We start from the raw sequence: 23147 nt of genomic DNA, 5'->3' as shown, positions 1-23147 counted from the left end.
CCAAAAAGGACATATTTCAGGGTAATTTGTAGGCATTCTAGGTGGTGTTATCAGGGCGTATTGATGCTGTACTTTTGGTCTTAAGGGGAGCATCTAGGACCTGCTCCCCACTGATAGTTGGGGGTAGTTTTGCTTGATGGTGTTTCCTGTAGGGCAGCTGGGGGTGACATGAGGGTAAAACTGCAGATGAATTTGCTTGACAGTATATTTGATATATCTTTTGGTTCTATGTAGGTGGTTCCATTTACAATCAGTTCTGCACACTACTGTGTGCTACCTTTGAAGTTTTAGACACAGCTAAAGAAAAATCTTGCAATTGTCCTTTGTCTGGGAGGCTATCTTTACCTCAAATTTGATTGAAGTCTTCTTAATTTGCTCTCTTAGTTGTTTGTTTAGATTAATGAGAGTGTTTTTATCATGCTGGGCATAGCACTTCCTAATCTTGGCTATGACTTTTTTGTGTTGTACTACTTGTTTATGTTCGAAATTCCACGAAGTTAATTTGTTTTTCTAAGTTAGTTCTGGTCTTATTTCTGGTGGGCACAGCTGTCTTTATGCATTTATTGACATGATTGTGTAGGCTTTCTGTGAACAATTCTGCACAGGCAGCTGTGTTCTCAGGGTTTGGTAGGATTTGAAATTTTGATAGGTTATCAGTAGTAGGAAGTCTTCCTTTGAACAGTTCCTAAAATGTTACTTGGTTAGCCAGGGGTAACAGAATTGTTTTTTATTATGAAAGAGATAGCTTTGTGGTGTGATCTTACTAAAGAGGACACTACACTGTGTGTGTGTGTGTGTGTGTGTGTGTGTGTGTGTGTGTGTGGGGGGGGGGCATCATTCTCCCATGTTTGTGAGTACCATATGCAGTATGTTTGCTCTTCTAGTGGGTGTATGGACTATCCGGTCCAAGGTATTTGTATTTACAAAGTGCAGAATTATATGTGTCTGTAAGTTTATGGTCATGTAAGTATCCCAGTTTATAATGGGAAAGTTGAAGTAACCCATTAATATAGAACTGGGTTGAATGGTGAGGGCTTCCAGTAAGTCTTAAGTATGAATTATGGGTTTCTTAGATCATAGAGACTGACCTATAACTTGCAAGGATATGATATGAGACATTGGCTATGGAAATCTGGACATGGAGAAGCTAAAGTGTATCATCCTGTATGACTGTTCTTGTGGTGAGTCTGTTGTTTATATACTAAGACATCTTCATCTTTGGTCCCTTTCTGTGCAGTAGCTAACTCAAAGGCATTGTAGCCTTGCACTGCCAGTATGCTGTCCATGGCTTTAAACCATGTCTCAGTAACTGCATAGATATCCAGATTCTCCAGGTTGAGGAGAGCCTGGAGGGAGAGGAATTTCTTGTTCAGGCCTCTGGCATTGAGTGGTAACATCTTTAGATTTCCTTGAAATGATTTTGCTATGTTGGAAAATTTGTCAGTTTGGCATTACCTAAAAATAGGGAGAACAATGTTTTAGCCAATATTCGAAAGACTGGAGGAGAGAAGTGCAGACAATCCTTGGCAAACAATGTAGTCTGTTGACCATATCCTCCATTGCTGGCAAATATTGTACCCCCTTGAAATGATACCAGAAACTAAGCTAATTACTGAATTCAATCATCTTTTGTTCATATTGTGGCATCATCTTTGTTGAAGGTAAAATGCTGCTCAGAGTTGGGCGTATACTAGCCTAGGATACATAGCCCAGGAGCTCCGTAATGTCTGTCTTCATATAGTCTAGAGAGGTATGTCTCATGTCATTTACACCTACATGGACTGTAACTGAGTCATGCTGGTATTTGTGGTCTAATCACTTGACTGTGTGGGTGATTTGGTGAATCCTGGCCCTGGTGGACAACCAACTGTGATTTTTCTCCTTATTCAGCCTGGTGAATGGGACATCTGTATGTCTCACAATGGAATTCCCTATCATTAAAATATTGGGTAATATGTTGGCTTGCCTTATGAGCCTTGTAGTTGATGCTCCAAAAGGTGTGGTTGTATGTGCTGTATAGGGTGTTGTTTTAATGGAGTGCTTTTGGGGTTTCTGATGATTCTTTTTGTAGGACAAATGTCTTTGAGGTTTATGAAAGTTGCTCTTAAGTGCCATTGCATATGTTGGTCTATGTGCTGTGTCTGTACTATATTCTCCTCTTAGTTTGCAGGATGTTGTTGTATTGATCCAATGCAACAACCTTCAGCTGTGTAGTTGAGGCCAACAAATCCATCCAGCCATCCATCCTCAACCCCTTTTCCCATTTTGCACATGGGGTCGGGGTGTCACTTCCACAGTGATATCATCTTGAGCTAAGGTTTACATGGCTGGATGGCTAGCCCTGCCATGGTAGCTTATTTGCACCACTCACTCACACTCACACACACACACACACACACACACACACACACACACACACACACACACACACACACACACACACACACACACACATACACTCTCACCTACAGCCAATTTAGAGTGTCCAATCCACCTACTGCATGTCTTTGTAATGTGGGAGGAAACTGGAGCACCCAGAGGAAACCCACGTGACTGCAAGGAGGACATACAGACTCCGCACAGAAGGCACCCCAGCCAAGAATTGAACAGAAGAACCTCTTGCTGTGAGACAACTCTTAACTGCTGCACCCCGGTTATACCCCCCCTACTGCGGTCACTCCCAACAAATCATTAGCTCTGAAACAATCCTTATCATGCAATACTGCAGTCAGCCTGCATTTGGTTGGCGGTGCTATCAACTAATTACTCTGACCCCAAAAGTACTCACACATGTCTGGAGGTTCAGCTTTGCTAGCAAAGTCAAAGAATAAATGTTTTATAATCCTTTACTAATACAGCCATTTAACAATTCAAACCAACAAAAACACCACAGCAGTACTACCCAGAACTTACTTATTTTAGTTAAATTGCATTATTCTGGACTGTGGGGTTGTTCAATTTTATAAATCATGACCTGTGTTTTCACTTAAGTAGCCATTAGAGATAAATGCCAAGTTTTGAGCCTGCATCATATTTGGAGAATCTTTTCTGTTGTTACTTATATTGAAGGTCTTCTTTAAGATTATCTAAAAATGGTTAAAAGTGCTTTTTTCTTTAGATCACTAGCTCCTAATAGGCCTTATAAATAATTAGGATGGTTAAAACCCTGGAATACAGTCAAAAAGCAAAGAATTTCAGAGGGTACCACTTACAGATTACAGTGTTCTTTTATTTTACAGATAGTGGAAAAAAAACACAATTGGACAAATAATACAGTATGTTGTGTTGCCTAAGTGTCATGTGTATGCTGGAGGGCTGACAGAGTGCCACACAACCCAATATTTCTAACTGCTTTCTCCTGTATGTGCGTAATATATGCAGTGTCTTGACATGACCCCTGATAGAATCTCCGGTGTTTTGTGTGTGTGTGTGTGTGTGTGTGTGTGTGTGTGTGTGTGTGTGTGTGTGTGTGTGTGTGTGTGTGTGTGTGTTAGTATCCCTAAGAGATTCAAACTATATGATTGGTGGATGCACACAATATCATCGTTTATTGACTTATAGTACCTTTTTATTTAAATTGTTTATGTTGCATTATTTTCATAACATATGTGATGCCGCTGCACTGGCCCAGTAATCAAGGAGCCTCACTCCTCACCACTAACACCAGTGAGGGATGTGCACATTGGGAGGATAGCAATTACTCACACAGTAAAGTACAATTTCCTTTAAGAGCACACAGAGATCACAGTCAGTCTGGGGCTGGTTTTACCTCTCTCCAGATCCCCAATAAGACTCCCCACGGGCACAGCTATAGGGTTCAGATCTCAGACAAGCCAAAACCTGCAGCACCCTCTCTGTCCAACCAGTGCTTTGTGGCCCTGCCCAAGTAGCTGACACATACACACTTTGAGATTTGATTTCTATACAAACACACAGACACTCCTAGGAAAGGCCAGCACTGGTTCTCTAGCTATGCCTCCTTCTGCCGAGACTATACAGTAGTACCACCTGCCACCAACCACCCTTATTAGCTACTATAAAGGCCCTTACCAAAGGGTACTGAATTTTACTGTGTAATGTTACTGTTATCCAAATAGTAAGTGTGACCAGAACTTTTAAGTCTATTTAGGAGTGGCCTATACAGTATCACCAAATATATATGCAAGTAGCCTAAGAGCTTAAACATCTCTAAACAAAACCAGTCACCATTAAAAGCTTTAAATAGATTTAATAATAAATAATAAAAGCACAAGACAATATTCATTAACTCAAGACAGTGACAGTAGAGAACAGAATAACAGGAAATACTTTAAAACAACATTGCAAGACAGTCTCACAAAACTACAGAAAACATCTACACTAATCTTGTTATAGTCCTATCTATCACTAAGAAAAAACATGTTCTAAATAACTTCTTACAGAGTAAGGCAAATACAGATGAGAGATGCTGAAGAGATCTTTTCAGGTCCAGAACAAGCTACAAAATGCACAGACTTTCTCTCTGAGATAGTTCTTAAGTTACTAACAAAGATTTCTGCTGAATCATCTCAGATTACATCATTCTTGTCACCTCTGCCTTAGTTCCCAGGCTAGCAGGAACTTAAAATTTAACATGTATCTGTTAAAAATACTTATCTCTCAGAAGCTGACACTTCTCTCTTAGAAGGTGGCCTGAAACTGGAAGTCGTAAAACAATTACCTTGGAAACCTGTAATTACCTCTGTTTCCAGACAATAGGAAAGCCTACAACTCTCTTGTGTCTGCTTTGAGCTGAAACAGAGATATCAAATTCATAAACAAGTTCCAGTTATTTTCTTAGAGTTTGCAAGTTAACGCTGTATATTCCAGCCTTTACCATCAACACATACATTTGCATAAGCATGTAGTGTATACACATTTCTGCTCTTTTCCAGCAGGGTGCACTGTGGTTACAATCTTGAAGATCAGTACAGAACATATAGTTTTCTTACATTTCTAAGGCAAGCATACAAATCACATTACTATTCACAAATGACAGAATTATCTACAAAATTATATGGTAGCTCGGCTGGCAGCCTTCACAATATATATATATATATATATATATATATATATATATATATATATATATATATATATATATATAGTTGGCTATTATGTTTTCATTATATTACCTTTTTAGCCTATAGAAATAATCTCTTAAAAAAAAATAATATGATAAAGACTAAATATTTTGTAGTGCTTCAACTCCTTTAATTTATCCCATTTATATCAGTAGTATTTTCTTGTAGTACGTTTTCTTCTGATTTGTTTATGCTGTATTATTTTCATGATTCATAGATTCATAGACTGTTATTAGGCTAATGACCATAGGGGCCTTTCTAAGTCTAGCCAAGTTTTCCCAAAAGAAAAAAAGATGTCCTGCATCCAAACAGGACATTGAAGGTTAGGCATTTATAAGCTACATCTGTCCATAGGTGACACGGGTGCCAAGCCTGGTGTACGTTTCCTATTCCTCATCCACTTGTCTAGGTTGTGCTTAAACTGGGTAATAGACAAACTCAGCTTCACATGGGTGGGAAGCCTGTTCCATAGGAGATGCAGTCTATGGAGCCCATATCTCTCTCTCTCCAGCATGTTTTGTTTATGTCACAGACAAAATTCAGGTCACTAAACCTTGTATTTGTGGAACTCTTTGACTTATGAATGTGTAGGAGAGTCATATGTGTGGGGTTCATGGACGCCTTGTAAGCCAGGCATAGAGCACCCCTAAGCAAGCTATAGGAGACTGAATAAAGGAAAAGGGCTTTAAGGCACCCTGCATGAGGCAGGTTTGTTACGCCTTGTATTCTTTTTGTAAGGAAACTTTGAGGTTGCTCTAGTTGCTGCATATGCCTGGTCAGGTACATACCAAAGGGAGCATTGTACTCTATGATTGGTCTGATAAGGGTGGAGTGCAGTGGGAAAATGACCTCTTTGGACCTAGATGCTATGCCCTTACTTATAAGTTGTGCAGTATCACCATTGTGGCCACATGGTGGTCAAAGGTAAGTCTACTGTCTACATGCTCACTCAGATATCTGATCACTGGTTTGACTCTTAGGGGTGCATTATAAACATAGTAATAGCCGGGATGGTTGATTTCCCAAAGAGTACAACTATGCATTTCTTAACATTGAGTTTAAGACCATGGCTTTGACACCATTTATTAGTCAGAGCTAGGCCTTCTTGAAGAATGCTAGTGTCTGCAGGGGAGTTGATGATTACCCCCAGCTTGTAATCATCTGCAAACTTAGTCAGCCATAAACCTTCAACATTTGTTTCCATTTCAGAGAAATAGATGCCAAAAAGGAGTGCCTAGTACTGAGCCCTGTGAGACTCCACTAGTGACTGGCCTCACCTATTTTGACCTCTTGGACATTGAAGGTTAGGCATTTATACAGCAGGTGATAACAGGGTTTATACCTAAATTAGTGAGCTTGTCTATAATACCTGAGTGATTTATTGTATCAAAAGCCTTAGGCAGGTCAAGGTAAGCTGTGTGCACAATCTTACCTTCATCCAATGCATTAATGACCCTCTCAAAAAAGTCCACCGGATTTAATAGGCATGACATTCTTTTAACAAAGCCGAACTGTGATAGGTCCAGTGTTTGCAGGTTACCTATGTCCTCATTTATCATGTCCATGATGATTCTTTCCACTGCATTGTATATGAGGTTGGTAAGACTTATGGACTTGTAGTTACCTGGATCAGTGGTTCGACCTCCTTTATGCAGGGGAATGACTGTAACCATCTTCCATTCCTTGGGCAGAAAACCTGACTGAAGGCACCAGTTGAAAAGTGATTCAAGTGGACCAGAGAGGTCATGTTTCATGCTATTTGTTAAACATTCCAGGATGTTATTGGTGCCCATCAATGCAGTATTTTTGGCCTTGGATAGTGCATTAATGGCCTGTTCTCTAGTAATGGCTGGGAGATTGCATTATGTGGTATTTCCTTTGGACTATGGGGAGCCGGGGTGGTGTCAGTACATTGTTGTGTATTTCCTCTGAGGTTACAGGCGTAGCTGTAGAAAGCTTTGTGGTTGTCCTTTGCCTGAGAAGCTATTTTTTCTTCAAATTTAGCCTTTGAAGTATTAAGTAACTGTCTTAGCTGCCTGTTTAGATTGGTCATTGGGCTTTTAGTATGTATGACTTTGTTTCCTGCTACACTAGGCCAAGATTTTTTTTTCTTTTTTCGTATAACCGATTGATAGTGTGACTCCACTAGGGTGGCTTATCTTTTGAGTTTTTTTTTTTTTATTCTTAATACGAGTGGCCACAGCTCACTCTATACAGCTATTAATATGACTGTACAGAGGTTTTATAAATAGCTCAATGCATTCTATGGTGTGGTTAGCCTTGGAATAGTTCTTACAGGTTTTTGGTTTTGCTGGATCCCCAGATTTACTTTTTATTTCAGGTAATACTGCCTTATCGTCAGATCTGTTGAGCAAAGATATTACATTGGGTGATGAACATTGCGCCCCCCCATGTTCATGAGTACAAGGTCAAAGATGTCTGTACCCCTAGTAGGAGAATGGAACAACTGTTCCAGGATATTGCTACTAAAAAAGTTTAGGAATCACTGGACTTGTGCATTAGAAGTGGAGCAGGATTCCCAATCTATAGAGGAGTAGTGGAGCTCACCCATGAATATCGTATTTGGTTGAACAGTGAAAGACTCTAGTACATTGAGATATGTAATGGATTTTTTGGGACATGGAGGGGGACCTATATGTTGCAAGGATATAGTACAGCATCCTGTTTATGGTGAGGTGCACATGTATGAGTTCTAGTGAGTCATGCACTTTAACTAGTCTGCTTGTGAGATTAGTCTTAATATAGACTGACACTCCTCCACCTTTAGTTTCCATCTGTGCGGTAGTTGTTCTAAGGGTGTGAAAGGCACTAGAACCTTGCATTGCTGGGGTACTCTCAGTGACTTTAAACAATGTCTCTTTTACTTTACAGACGTCTATACATTTTTGGCTAAATAACTTCACTTTATGTCTTTCAAACCTGCAAAGGTAATCTGTTAACAAAAGAACAAAAGCAAGGTGTTAAAGACTAAATATTTTGGAATGTTTCAGAACATCTAATTTGTCCTGCTATATTTTATTTGTTGTTTTGTTAACAGATATTTATATATTTTATTTATCTATAGCTGTGGTACAGTGGTACCGGTAGCGTTGTTGCCTCACAACAAGAGGTTCTCCTGTTCAATTCTTGGCTGGAGTGCCTTCTGTGTGGAGTCTGCATGTCCTCCCCATAGTTGTGTGGTCTCTGAAAGACATGTGTAAATGGGCATGCCTTCGCTGAAGGTTGGGTGTCGGGCTGGCAACTCGGCACCATAAAAAAAATCTACTGCCAATCATTAGCAGACCGGAGTTCCGCTGTGGTGACCCATAGCTGGGGAAAAGACAAACAACATATATTTTATTTATATGAAGTCTGCTCTGCTCTGATATCTAGCACAACTTTCAAGTTACAATGTTCTTTTAGTCTATAGAGACTGAAAATAAATCCAAAAACTCCTTTTGTGGGTATCCCATATATTTTGAAAGATTTGTTTTGATTGTATTCATTATATGGGACGTACTGAAGAAACATAGTTCGGCAGGAGAAAATGCAGTTAACAGTAATAGTTTACTCAGTGTTTACTGCCTTATTTGTCTAGCAAGCTGCCTGTAAATGTTCAGAGGTTCATAGGTAAGTGCCAGGCTAGCTGCCATTGTGGGCCATTTTAAGTCTAGCCAATTTTCTTTTTTTGTGGTCAAATTAACCTATCCTAGTTTATTACAGATTGGCATGTAGGAGCTGCCTTTCTCCATTAATAGTACAGAAGGCACTCCTAGGGTAAATTTTCTGTTCCCATCCATAGATCTAAGCTGCTTTTGAATATGGACAGTGATGAATTTTGGTAAATGCAGATGAAGAGTCTGTTCCAGAGCAGCAGTATCCTCTGTTAGAGATACCTGTCCATCCAAACTGTTCTGTAGATGTCGAACTTCCACAATGTTGCAAAAATGAAGAAAAACAAATACCTGCTCAGCTGTGAAGCAGTATTACCACTTTATTCGCAATAAAAACAAATAAAAAAAGATAAAAAACACATGAACTAATTGCTCTCACCCCTTATAGGGCTTCTTCAGAGTCAAAGTGTTAAATAAACATTCATTTTTTGTTTCCTATGCAGCGTGACATCATATCCTAAGAGAAAAACCCAAAACAATACATTCTTAAAAATCTCATCTAAGTGCAGTATATACATGAAATTTACTATCCAACTGATGGTTAAGGAAAAATAAAAAAATCTCTCTTTTACCATAGTGTAATAAAAAAACTAGTAAAACATATGCATAGAGAAAAAATATCTTCAAAAGTTGTAACATCCAATTTGTGTCACTAGGTGGCATACTTGTTAGTTATATAACTGTTGCCCTTCTCTATAGAATGGGTTTAATTGATATATAGTCATTGATCCCTGGGCTTTTATGGGCATTTAATCTTATCTGCCATTCAACCTCTCTGATGTCTACTTCAAGCTTAGGGTCACCTCCCCCCCTCACATCAACCTTCATTTTGCCTATAATGCCTTTAGATCACTTATGAGTAAGTGTGGTTTCTGCAGATTTTGTGAGTACATTAATGATGGACCGTACATTTCTATCCCTGGCTTCTATAGGAATTTGGAATGCCCTGGCAGATGCAACTGTGAGACAAAATGTGTGGTATATGTTTCATCTTGCACTGCATTTCCAGCGTTTTACGTCAGTAAAACTGTTAGAAAATTAAAAGAAAGGATCTCAGAACATGTCCGGGACATTAGGAACAAAAAGTCTGTTAGTTCCTTGTATATGCACAGTACACAATGCAGGAATTTTAAAAAGTTCCTGTTTTTCATTATAGACAAAGTGAAGGTTGATGTGGGGGGTGACCCTAAGCTTGAAGTAGAGATCGGAGAGGTTGAATGGCAAATAAGATTAAATGCCCATAAAAGCCCAGGGATCAATGACTACATATCAATTAAACCCATTCTAAAGAGAAGGGCAACAGTTATATAACTAACAAGTATGCCACCTAGTGACACAGATGGCTGTTACAACTTTTATAAGATGTTCATTCTGTTTGCATATGTTTTACTAGTGTTTTTATTACACTATGGTAAAAGAGATTCATGCAGAGTCTGTGATTTTTTTATTTTTCATTAACCATCATTTGGATAGTAAATTTCATGTATATACTGCAGTTAGATGAGATTTTTAAGAATGCATTTTTTTAGGGGGTGTTTTCTCAGGATATGATGTCATGCTGCATAGGAAATAAAAAAATGACTGTTTATTTAACACGTTGGCTCTGAAGAAGCACTATAAGAGGTGAAAGTGCTTAGTTCATGTGTTTTTTTATCTATTTTTATTGCAAATAAAGTGGTAAGCCGTAGTGGTGCAGCGGTAGCGTTGTCGCCTCACAGCAAGAGGTTCTCCCGTTTGATTCTCGGCTGGAGCACCTTCTGTGTTGAGTCTGCATGTCCTCCCCTCGTTTGAAAGACATGCATGAATGGGTATGCCTTTATTGAAGTTTGGGCACCAAGCTGGCACCTTGGCACCATAAAATCTACTACCAATCATTAGTGGATCAGAGTTCTGCTGTGGCAACCCCTAACCAGGAAAAGCCGAAAGAAGAACATTGTGAATAAAGTGGCATTACTGCTTCACAGCTGAGCAGGTATTTGTTTTTCTTCATTTTTGCAGCATTGTGGAAGTTTGGTGTCCTGGTTCTTGGTTTACCTGGAAGCTGTGATACTGGGAGATACCACTATGGAAGCTCTCATCAAGGAATTAATGTTGGCAGTGCAGGAACTATTGTGTAGATTGGTCACTAATCATGGTGACAATATTCCACAAGCAATGAATAATACACAAACAGATACGTTTACTTTGCACACTCCTATGGCAACAGAGGCATCAGAAAGAAATATCTCAGAAGTGAGAAATACCCCCCAGTGAGAAGGTATGTAAATGGTTTGTTCCAAACTCCAAAGTTGATAGCAGAGTGCCTGCAGGCAACAATGAGCAGGCTCTGTCACTGGAAGGCCAGATTTCAACTTTTGAATGTTTGTCTAGGAAATTCAAAGTTTTTCAGTTGGATAATGAATTTTTTCTCAATTCCATTGCAAAAAAACAAGTTCCAAAGGGTTTACAACTTTGGAAGTATCCAAATGGGACAGTAAATGGGTCGCAGATGCACAAGGAATTAATGGAGCTATCTGACAATACTGGGTTGGAACTCATGAGAATCATCACTCGGGAGAATGACTGTGAGTTGATTGATTTGCAAAAAGGTATTTTGGAATTGCATGAAAGCATTACTAGTGATGTGTTATTTGAACACAGGGTTGAACAGTTTAACAAGGTATTCATTGATTTGGATAAATGTGTCACTGACAAATATCAGTAGAAAAGTTAATAAATTGGATAGAGATGCCAAAGAATATGCTGAGCACAGGGCATATCCTATCCCCCCACCCCCCCTGACAAGATACTGATTCTTGAGTACAAACTGAGGCCATGCAACATGTTAATCATGATAGAAGGGAGAATGCACATCTGAATGAATCAGAAAGTAGAAATGCTGGCAATGGTGAACATGTTTTAGTGAATTCACCCCAAGTACATCGATCAGAGTGACTGAGGAACAGAAGCCAGCAGTCTTGGAGAGGGCAGAACAATTGGTCGGTGCAGGGACCAAAATGGAGGGGAAGAGGGAGGGGGGAGATGGACCTGAGGCTTAAAAGTAATCAAGAAATTGTTCTTGGACATTTCAGCACTGATACTGACTCTACTCAAGAATGTACCAATTTTTTTCTGGACATGACAAGTGACAAAATGTATGTGGATTCTAATGTGGTAGACAATCATGTTTCCACTGTCAGTGTATCAACATATCAGAATTTTGCATTGTATAACCTGAGTGATCTTGAAACTAGTGAAACACATTTAAGGGTGCTGTGCAAGGGTCTTATTTATGTACCAAGCTTTAACACTGATATAAAAAGAATGATACTTAACTTGAAATTGTACACCAGACAGTTGAATTTAAGATTATACTTTGATGAAAGAGGTACACCACACACAATGGACCAAACCTGTCTAAAGAGAAAAAGCACATTCATTCCCCCTAGTAATCCAATTGTAGTTGCATTTGAAAGGTTATGTGAGGGGGAGATACGGAGGATCTGTAATGCTAGAAATATGTCACAAGATAATTTGACAACAGATGAGAGAAAATGTTTGCGTGACCTAGTGTAAAACAAGCACTATAGGGTCATGAAGCCAGACAAGGGAGGGGATCTGGTTATAATGAGTCAGTTAGATTACACTATTAAGATGTATGACATTCTGAATGGCAGCACTACATATGAAAGGGTATCCCGAAATGAAATCTACATGGCTTCTGCAAAAGTTGATCTGTTTTTAAATGATTCCTTTTTTCAAGGAATTATTAGTAAGGCGGACCTGGATTATTTACAAGTAGAGGCACCTATAATTCCAGCCATGTTTGGGATACCCAAGGTTCACAAAAAACAGAATGACCCCCCCCCCCTTTAGACCCATAGTCACGGCTAGGAAATCAAAAACAGAATCTCTGGCTGTATACATAGATTTGTGGTCCAAACAGGTAGTGCAGGAACTGAAACAGATCTTGAGAGACTCATGACACTGCCTAGAGGTACTGAGGGAAATCAAAACACATGATGACTACTTTTTCGTGGCAGTGGATGTAGTGAATTTATTTGGTGTCATCCCTCATCAAGGAGGTCTGGAACATTATAGACAGATGTTAACCCAATCCAGAAAATATGAACCTACTAAGGTGATTATTTTGGGCTGAAGTAATGGAGGTGGCACTAACTAATAATTTTGTATTCCTTGAGGGAAAGTTCTTCTGCCAGAAGATAGGATAGGAGTTGCCATGGGTACCAAGTGTGCACCACCTTTTGCAAACTTGGTGATGGCAGGCTGGGAAGCACAGCACGTAATGGATTCCACATACATGGACAAAATAAAGTGTTATTTACGCTTTTTGGATGATGTCCTAATATTGCGGAAAAGGTCGGTAGATGAAGCACTAGAGTTTGTGGATTAGATAGGACAGTAGGGTACCTTAAATTTACATCCAGAACAAGTGAAATTGAAATAGATTTTCTGGATATTTTGATCAGGAAAGAACTGTTAGGCAGCAAAATTACATCTACCACCTTCAGAAAGAAAACATATTCAAATTCCCTATTGAGGTTTGACAGTTGCCATCCTATTCAGCATAAAAAAAGTGTTGCGAAACACCAGATGGTGAGATTAAGTAGGCTCATTAGTGAGGATGAACATTTTGTAGAGGAAACGAATATACTAATAGACATGTTAATGGATAGAGGTTATCCTTTGGAATTTTTGATAAAAATAAAAAGGGAAGTGGCAAGGAAAAGAGATGCAATACACAGACCTATACTGAGAATGCAAGGTAGCCTGAGTGACACTAGTTTAAATGTGGCAACACATTCGGGAAAGGATGTCATGGTTGCAGAATACAATGACTGTTCTCAGATGATAATCTCCGGACTGAATAGATTTTGGGAAGGAACATTTGATACTTAGCTCAAACTGAAGCTGGGCAGTAGACCCATAACCACCCTTGGTAGAGGTAGAAACTTGAAGGTAATTTTAGAATCAGGTGGCAAGGAGAGGTCCACTGCCTTTAGATCACTAATGCGTAAGTGTGGTTTCTGCAGATTTTGTAAGTACATTAATGATGGACCGTACATTCCTATCCCTGGCTTCTATAGGAATTTGGAATGCCCTGGCAAATTCAACTGTGAGACAAAAATGTGTGGCTGGTATATGTTGCATCTTGCATGGCATGTGCGGCGTTTTACATCAGTAAAACTGTTAGAAAATTAAAAGAAAGGATCTCAGAACATGTCTGGGACATTAGAAACAAAAAGTCTGTTAATTCCTTGTTTAGGCACGGAACTCAATGCAGGAATTTTAAGTTCCTTTTCTTCATTATAGACAAAGTGAAGGTTGTTGTGACGGGGGGGGGGGGGGTTGACCCTAAGCTTGAAGTACAGATCAGAGAGGTTGAATGGCAAATATGATTAAATGCCCATAAAAACCCAGGGATCAATGACTATATATTAATTAAACCCATTCTAAACAGTTATATAACTAACAAGTATGTCACCTAGTGACACACGTTGGATGTTACAACTTTTGAAGATGATCATTCTGTATGCATATGTTTAACTAGTGTTTTTATTACACTATGGTAAAAAAAGAGATTAACCATCAGTTGGATAGTAAATTTCATGTATATACTGCAGTTAGATGAGATTTTTTAGAATGTATTTTTTAGGGGTGTTTCCACAGGATATGATGTCCCGCTGCATAGGAAATAAAAAAAAATGAATGTTTATTTAATACGTTGACTCTAAAGAAGTTCTATAAGTAATAAAAGTGCTCTGTTCACATTTTTTTATCTATTTTTATTTGTTTGTATTGTAAATAAAGTGGTATTACTGCTTCACAGCTGAGCAGGTATTTGTTTTTCTTCATTTTTGCAATGTTCTCTAGATGTCACCGACGAGGGTTAGATCCTGGACTGAGTATTTATAATGTCATTTGACTTGCTGATGTGCAATAAATTGATCAGTATTGGGTTGGATGATGCCTTGTATGCCAGACATGGGTCACCTCTGAACAGTCTGTATGATATCAAGAATAGTGACAGGGATATGAGTCTGTCCTTGTTTGACATGTTGTTTATGCCTTTTATGCTTTTGGTAAGGTATCTCTGTGGGCATTCCAGTTGTTGCGTATGTCTGGATAGATACATGTCAAAGGGGTTATTGTATTCAGTGACTGGCCTAATAAGAGCTGAGTAAAGAGGAACAATGACATCCCTAGAGCTAAACACAATCCCTTTGTTTATAAGCTGTGCAATATAGAAGGACTTTCTTACAATGGGTACATGTTGTTCAAAAGTTACATTACTGTCCATATAAGTTGTTTGGATTTGGAAGCAGTGTCAACTCTTAGGGGTTTATTGTCAATATGGTAGCTCCCTGAGGTAGAAGACTTTCCAAAAGATACAATAATGTATTTTTTTGGCACTTAGTTTCAGTCCATAATTTTGACACCAGCTATGTATTTGTGACAAACCTTTCTGCAGGATGTCTAAGCCATTTGTGGAGTCGATGACTACTTCTAGCTTGCAGTTATCTGCAAACGTAGTCAGCCATAACCCTTTGTTATTGGGTTTTACTTCAGAAAAGTAAATGCCAAATAAGAGGGGTCCCAGCACAAAGCCCTGGGGACTGGTCTCTGTGAAGGTATCTCCTCCTATTCTGATTTAATTAGCTTTTCTACCATGCCTGAATGGGGAATCATGTCAAAAGCTGTAACCAGATCAAGATATGTGATGTGCATTGTTTTGCCTCCATCCATTGCTTTGGAGATCTTGTAAAAAAAAAAGCCACCAGGTTGAGTAAGTAAGTTTAACCTGCCCTTGATAAAAACAAATCGAGATGGGTCCAGTGTTTGGAGTTTCCCTGTGTCCTGATTGATTAGTTCCATAAGTGTTTCCATGGCTTTGCATATGGAACTGGTCAGACTTTTATGAGTCTGTAATTGCCTGGGTCTGTGGAAGGTCCTCCTTTATACAGGGAAATAAATGTAGCTGTTCTCCATTCACTTGGTAAAAAAAAACCTTCTAAGAAGGCTGAGATTGAATAGTGTTGTTAGGAGTGTGGCTAAATCTTGCTTCATGGTATTTAAGATGCACCCAAGGATATTGTCAGGACCCTTTAATGCAGTATTTGTAGCTTTTGTTAAGACTTGTTCTTGTGATAGCTGAAGCTGAGCCAGTCTCAAGTATACCTTGAGGGACAGACTGAGGAGCAGACAAGGGTCAAGTTACAGCTAAGTTTACTGGCCAGTTGGTTCACTGTATCTTCAGTCTCAATGCAGGTAACATTGTTCACAATCAGCGAAGCACACTTTTGCATTGTGCTTTTGAGAATACAAACAGCTAAAAATGCTTTGTGATTGTCTTTGGCTTGGGTAGCTGTTTTAGCCTCAAACTTGGCTTTGGTGGATTTTGTTAAGCTTCTGATTTGTTTGTTTATTTCAGTGACAAGGACTCAAACATTCTTGGAATTGCTGTTTTACCTTTGTCAAAATTATGTTATAAAGCTTGTTGATGTGGTTCCACCATGGGGAATGCACTTGCTCCTATGGGGTACAGCTGCTTTGTTTATATGCTGGTATAGTGTGGTGGTGTACGTTTCTGCATATTTAGTGATTTGATAGTGATTGGAAGCTTGCCACTGTATCACTTAGGAGTAGATAGTTTGTCTTAAAGAAATTTCTAAATGTACCTTGGATATTCGTGTTATAGAAAACCTGTTTTTGAACTGCAAAGATCTACACCAATGAAAATTTGTAAATATTGCCAATCAGAATGGCATACAGTAAGAACAGAGTTATTTGCAAATTTATGGACAACTGATACAACACCATAATCCATGGAAGTTTCCATCTGATTGCTCCAGAGTCCAAGATTTAGTACTAGTCTGCATTTATTGCCAATGTGGAGTCTGCATATTCTTGTTGTATTTAGAAGTATTTTCTCTGGGTACTCCGGTTTCTTCTGAAAAGCATGGTGGCTGACTGCCTACTATAAATTTTCCATTTTTACTGCATTTATCTTTGCTCTTGTACCCAAAATAACAGCTTATAAAAGTCTGTGAATGACCAGTTCGGTTACATGATTAACACATTTATAACACATTTAACTGAATACAAAGCAGTCCATATAGATCTTAAATGCTATGTTTTCTTTAGAAATACTGTAGTTACATTGAATATGGAATGATCATGTTTTCACTGTTAATTTCAATTCATAAAAATAATAAACATTTGTCTTCTTATTCTTTTACAGATGGCTTATTTCTTGTTTCAAGCTAAGACACTGATTTTTATTGCACTTTTCGTATTAATTTATCTGTACCTAGGGACACAGTCGCATACCGAGGGGACTGCAGCTCATGTATTTGCCAGGTGGAAGAGAAAAGCAGATTTTCTGCTGGTGCCAGAAATAAACTGTAAGGTAGACACTCCATTTCTTGTGATTCTTGTAACCTCAACGTATGATCAACTGGATGCTCGCATGGCCATACGAGAAACATGGGGCAAAGAAAGACTAATCCAGTACAGAAAAGTTGTGACTTTTTTTCTACTTGGAACTACAACAAATAATACTCATCAGACTCTATTAGCCAAAGAAAATAAACAGTACGGAGATCTTATTCAAAAAAATTTCCTCGACACCTATCGAAACCTAACTTTAAAGACTTTAATGGGTATAGAGTGGGCCCATCAATTCTGTTCTTCTTCTAGCTTTGTTATGAAGACTGATACAGATATGTTTGTCAATATATTTTATCTTGTAGAACTTTTGCTAAAGAGGAAAAGCAAGACAAGCCTTTTTACTGGATTTATAAAGTTACATGAAAAACCATTAAGGGGAGCATCAAGTAAGTGGTATATCAGTGAGGCCGAATACCCTGATAAGCTGTTCCCACCCTTTTGTTCTGGAACAGGTTATGTTTTCTCTACAGATTTAGCACATAAGATTTACAATGTGTCACTTAGCGTTCCAAAGATAAGCTTGGAAGATGTATATATTGGACTCTGTCTTTCAGAGTTAAATATAATTCCAGAACCTCTCTCCACCAAACGTATATTCTTTTCGGAAAAAGTTACATTTTCTGTATGTGGTTTTCGTAATATTGTGACTAGCCATCGGATCAAACCATATGAGCTGCTGCTCTATTGGAAAGAACTAGAAAATTCTGCAGATCTTGAGTGCAAAAGTGGCAGTGATGATTTAGCATAACCAAAACTAACATTATGCGTATTTCACAAAGACAGAAGTTTTAATATCACATGCATTGAAATGATAGTTTGAAATAGATTTTTAAAGGTATGCCTACAATTTTGAAAAGACACTGCCATAATTTAGAATGAATAAATACCTATCAAATATGTGTGCCTTGTGAATGTTTTATCTCTAAGCACAGTACCTCACATTTTCTTCCAGTTCAGAAATTCATTGGAGAAAAGAAGTCTTAAATTAACACCAAATTAAGAGAGAAGTGCATTAGTGTAAATTTTACTGTTTACACATCACCTCTGTTTTGGTGATTTCTGATGCATTTTATGTTGTTTTATCCTTTAGTAATGCGAATATACTTTTATTGTAAGTAACAGCCAGTAGCTGATTCTTGGATAATCATGGCAGTAAACTGAAATTTTAAATGATGCTGCACCCCCAGAAGCCAAGAATTTTGTAATTGTGTTTCTTACTGATGTATAGTTCTTACCTGAAAAGGATGCTTATTATTTACAGCTCAACAATGGATTTTTAGAATTTTGGTGATGCGGTCATTTGCTTAGTTTTGGACATCAGACAAAAGTTCTTTTAATTGTTCGTAATTTTTAAGAGAAGCAAAATGGTTGACATTTTGTAGCAAAATAATCATAATAATAATAAAAAAAATGTCATAATATTCTATAAAAGGTATAGGGATATCAAAATTACCTATACTCTGTTGACAAGATTCTTCAACCATTCATCATCAGGATATTAAAGCAGCAACAGGGAAAAAAAATCACAGCAGTTCTATTTAAAAATTTAATAAGTACTTGCTGATATGATTGCCATCTCATACTAACTCCATAACATGAGTTCTTTGGTGTGTATAGCACCAACATTTTGATATTAAATACAAAGACTGGAATTCACTTAGGAGACAAAAACTAGGGCACAACATTTAATACTCACTGGCATATAATGTGATATGTATTAGATTCATTGAATACATCGCCTGTGAAGTCTCAGACATGACAACTATGGCTAAATGTTTTGCACCCATGGTTCTAAAATGGAAGTATCTAAAACACAAACATAGAGTAATATTTTACCCTTATGAAATGGTTCTCTACAAGTTAAAACAAAATGACATGGTCTTTTTCCCTTTGCAGCTGCCATCTTTCACATGTTATCCAAGACTCTTTTTCTACCTCATTTCTCCTCACTACCATGTTACATGCAGGTAAGATAAACAGGGTGAAGGCAAGATCACAATAATCCTATAGAGGTAGGACAGGGCCAAGATAAACTGAGAATTAACTGGGGTGCACATATTTTTCTACTTATATAGAACTGTAAACTTTTTTGGCTCATACCAACCTGATCTTCAAGCCTTCCTTGTCCTTTCTTGGCTCCTTGTTAACTTCTTTTCTCCATTGTGCTTGGCTTTAGGATCACACACACACCCACTGGAGCATCTCATGTTTTGTGTGGTGACCATCTTTTCATAAGCACATTTTTCTTTTTCATGCAATGGGAAGGTGAACGTTTGGTTATTCTGATGATCCCTAAGGTCGGCTTCAATTTTTTTTTTAATATGCAACGTTCCCTTTACTTGCTGTCTGGAATGTCATATGTAATGTCTGTCACATCAAATTTGCATATCAACTTGTGTTCAGGCTGCTGTGAGGCCCCTTTAACTACAGTATAGTGCACATGTTGGCAGGCTGATTCCCACCAAAGCTCACTGCATATTGAGTGGATTCCTTCTTGCAGGAGCAAGTGTCTAAATCACAGGTTTATAACTTGCAGTCTTCCCTACAGGATGGGTGAATTGGGCATTTATTGCTTACTCCCATCTGCAACCCTGGCCAACTCCTTTGGCATTTGAGCCTGCTAGTTGACCCCAGGTTGAATAAGATTCAGTCAGGGCTCTATCCTTTTATGTTGCAAGCCGAACTTTATTTTATTCACACTTACAGGAACTTTTTCATGTAATTCCACTTTACAATAAATCTCCTTATGGTGTCATGGTATTGCTTTGAAATGTATTCCTTACTCAAGTGACTTGCCAATTAATAATAAGCAACGTGTGAAAGGGTAGGCTGTGAGGAACAAAATAAAACTAAAGATTTTTTGTCTAGGTTACATTGCAATGGTGATATCAGCCATTGTTTTTAATTTATTACAAATAATTTCACATTCATATTAATACTTTCATAACCTGATGAACTGTGCATTGTTGAAGGGCATTGTGTAACATATTGTGGTGGAAGGCAGAAAAAATGATGTATTACTGTACTGGAAATGCTGCCAGTTGTGTTTTACATTATGAACGCATGCAGTGTTTTACATTATGAATGCATGCAGTGTTTTACATTATGAACGCATGCAGTGTTTTACATTATGAACGGAACGCATGCAGTGTTTTACATTATGAACGCATGCAGTGTTTCCATATTTTCATTATTTCCTAATCCAAATGATTTTCAAACCATTGTATGGTGCCAGCAGAAATCTTAGATGATGCCGAAGAAAACTATCACAGAAACTTGTACTGTAATTGATTCATCTTGAGAGTTATTGAATGTTGTTTACACTGTTAATTATATGTATAAGCGGCATTCATATTTCAGTAAATATCTGAAGAAGCAAACACTCAGGAATTGTTTGCCTTCATATATGAAACTGTTAGAATGGCTGAACATATGTGTTGCAAATACTGTGTGTCCAGGAGGCATTGTTTCCAAGGTATGAGAAGATGATTGTGAAAGCTCAGCGAAAATATGTCTGGATTTCTTTTGTATTATAATATGTTACTGTATTGATATAAAGACTTTGAATGCATTGAGTTCAATTGTTGAAAAATGTTATTAAACAATATTAATGTTTGCACATTTTATAAAGCATTTACTGTTCACAATATGTTTATATTTGTTTGACTTTAACTTCATTTAAACAATGGTTAGGAATGTAAGGTTATAGTTAGGTTGCCAGAGGTATGATATTCTACAGGTACTAGGCGTGAACAATTTATACAGACTTTGGTAGCAGACTACTTGGCCTACCTAGTCTACTGTATTTCTTTTACTGGATCTATGCAGGTGTTACTTAATATTTAAAGCTTTTGTCATCTACCCCATCATAAGAACTGTTTTGTCTCCAATCCATGATGACCTTTGCTCTGTTCCCTCAAAAAGTTAGACATTCATTTTTACCCACACTGACCTGGAATCTAACATTACAATAGTGAGGGGTCCCCCATGTGGGGATATGAAGTCCAGTGAATAATCTTTGCCAGTAGGTGATGGCAGGAATTTGGGTTGTGACTAGACTGTGCAGCTATCATAGTGCAGGCAGCTTGCATTATGCCCAGCTTGCTCCCAAGGACTGGAATGGCAGTGATTTCAACACACGCCCATGCTCAGTGTGGTGGGCACCTTAGTTATTTACTGCTCTAAAACAGTGCTTCATACAACTTTTGAAAAAATGCAGTAACAGTATAAGCTAAAGACTGGAACAGTCATGCTTACAAATTTTGTCTTTAGCTTCTGTTATCTAGCATATACTTCCTTCTAATTCTGTTTTGATAAATGCATCATCTGTTGTTCATAGCATTCATTTTTCCTGATAGATAATACTACAATGATACTATTGCATTTTCATACTCAACCTTAGTTTAACAGATCAGGAGTATACCAATGTACAGATAAACAGCTGTGTGACTAAGTGAGTATACTTAATTTTCCACAGACTTTTAAATAACTGCAAGTTGTAACCGTATACTAAAGAAAAAATCAGTTAGTAAAAAGAATTAAATAAGCCAGTACCATGTCAATGAGGTAAAGTTCTGAATATGGTGCAGGTGGCCTGGACTGGCTAAGTGGCTCTTGTGCCTGAGTCGGGAGAAAGCATGCACTTGCATGTACCTCATGGTCTATTTCTGGAGGAGGTTGGGATGCATGGACAGTGTGTTACCAGCAGGGGGGTTAAGCTGAGGACATTGGCTAAATCACTGCAGACTTGGGGTGATATGCCAGCATGACCCCATTGCATGTCAACTCCAGGATGTCCAACAAGTGTGCAGAGAGGGAGAGGAAAGGTTAGGGCATAACTAAAACACACCCTGGAAGCGATATGATGCTACATCAGCATCCTTGATTTCCACTGGGGATCAGGTAGTGTCCAGGTGAGGCAATGCCAGGTCTGGTCCACCAGGTGAATTAGGAGATGAGATTGTGGCAGGCAATGATCAGCTACAGGGAGCCAAAATAAATGCAACAAAATATAACCATCTACAAAAGACTATCGGTACAATCAAACTATTTAATGATAAGAGATATTCACATAATGTAGTGCATGACAACCTAGTGAGAATGTCTTTGCAATACAGCATACAGTCTTCACTATAATGATGGCACACAACATGCAGCTTTTTGTAAATACAACTGAATATTTCACTACCCTTTCATAGGTGTGTAATAGGCTAATGGCCCTGGAGCCTTTATAAGCCTAGCCCATAGGATTACCCTGGCATTGTGCTACCCAACCTTAGTTCCTAGTGCCTCTGTCGCGTAGAGCCACTGGAGTGATCCCTGGGTGAACATTCTATTTTCCATCCACTTCTCAAGATTTCTCTTGAAGAGTGCCAGGGAGGTGGTCTGCTTGATATGTATGGGAAGTCTATTCCATAGCATGGGCAGTCTCTGGTTTATGAACCTGTCCCTCCAGCATGTTCTGTTGATTGTGGTAATGAGGTTGAGGTCTCTGGAGTGTGTGGTGCTGAGGGATTGGGATTTCTTTAGATGTAGCATTTCTAACAGAGCTGGGTCAGACATGGCTTTGTAAGTCAAGCAGAGATCGCCTCTAAGTAGGTGATATGAGACAGAGAATAGTTGGAGTTTTTTGAGTCTGTCCATATAGGACAAGTGTTTAAGGCCTAGGCTCCACTTTGTGAGGTACTTTTGCGGCCTCTTCAGTTGTTGCAGGTGTCTAGTGAGGTACATGCCAAATGGGGAACTGTACTCGATGATTGGCCTGATGAGGGAAGAGTAGAGGGAGACAATGACCTCTTTCTTCCTGGATGCAAAGCCCTTAGTAATGAGATGAGCTACACAGAAGGTCTTTCTGACCACAGAGGCAATGTGCTGGTCAAAAGAGAGGTTGCTGTCAACCTGTGTTCCCAGGTCTCTTATA

General features: G+C 38.5%; 1 protein-coding gene across 2 annotated transcripts in view; it reads left to right on the top strand.

Annotated features, from left to right (window-relative positions):
* The window catches only part of LOC122801894 (beta-1,3-galactosyltransferase 5-like), a 143401-nt gene extending 122558 nt beyond the window's left edge, over positions 1–20843 (top strand). The window contains exons 1-2 of one of the 2 annotated variants that reach the window (XM_044071573.1): positions 11084–11340; positions 17019–20843. In XM_044071573.1, the coding sequence (XP_043927508.1) occupies positions 11335–11340; positions 17019–17975 (963 nt within the window). In that variant the 5' untranslated portion in view covers positions 11084–11334 and the 3' untranslated portion in view covers positions 17976–20843. Of the gene's footprint in view, positions 1–11083; positions 11341–17018 lie in introns of those variants that run through there. The other variant, XM_044071574.1, reaches the window with a different exon arrangement.
* The last annotated feature ends 2304 nt before the right edge of the window (positions 20844–23147 follow it).

This window comes from Protopterus annectens, chromosome 5.part0 (assembly GCF_019279795.1).
Source record: "Protopterus annectens isolate FY-2018-M chromosome 5.part0, PAN1.0, whole genome shotgun sequence".
NCBI classification, from domain to species: domain Eukaryota; kingdom Metazoa; phylum Chordata; order Ceratodontiformes; family Protopteridae; genus Protopterus; species Protopterus annectens.
The sequence above is the reverse complement of the archived record's forward strand: the minus strand, read 5'-3'. Positions and strand labels throughout refer to the sequence as shown.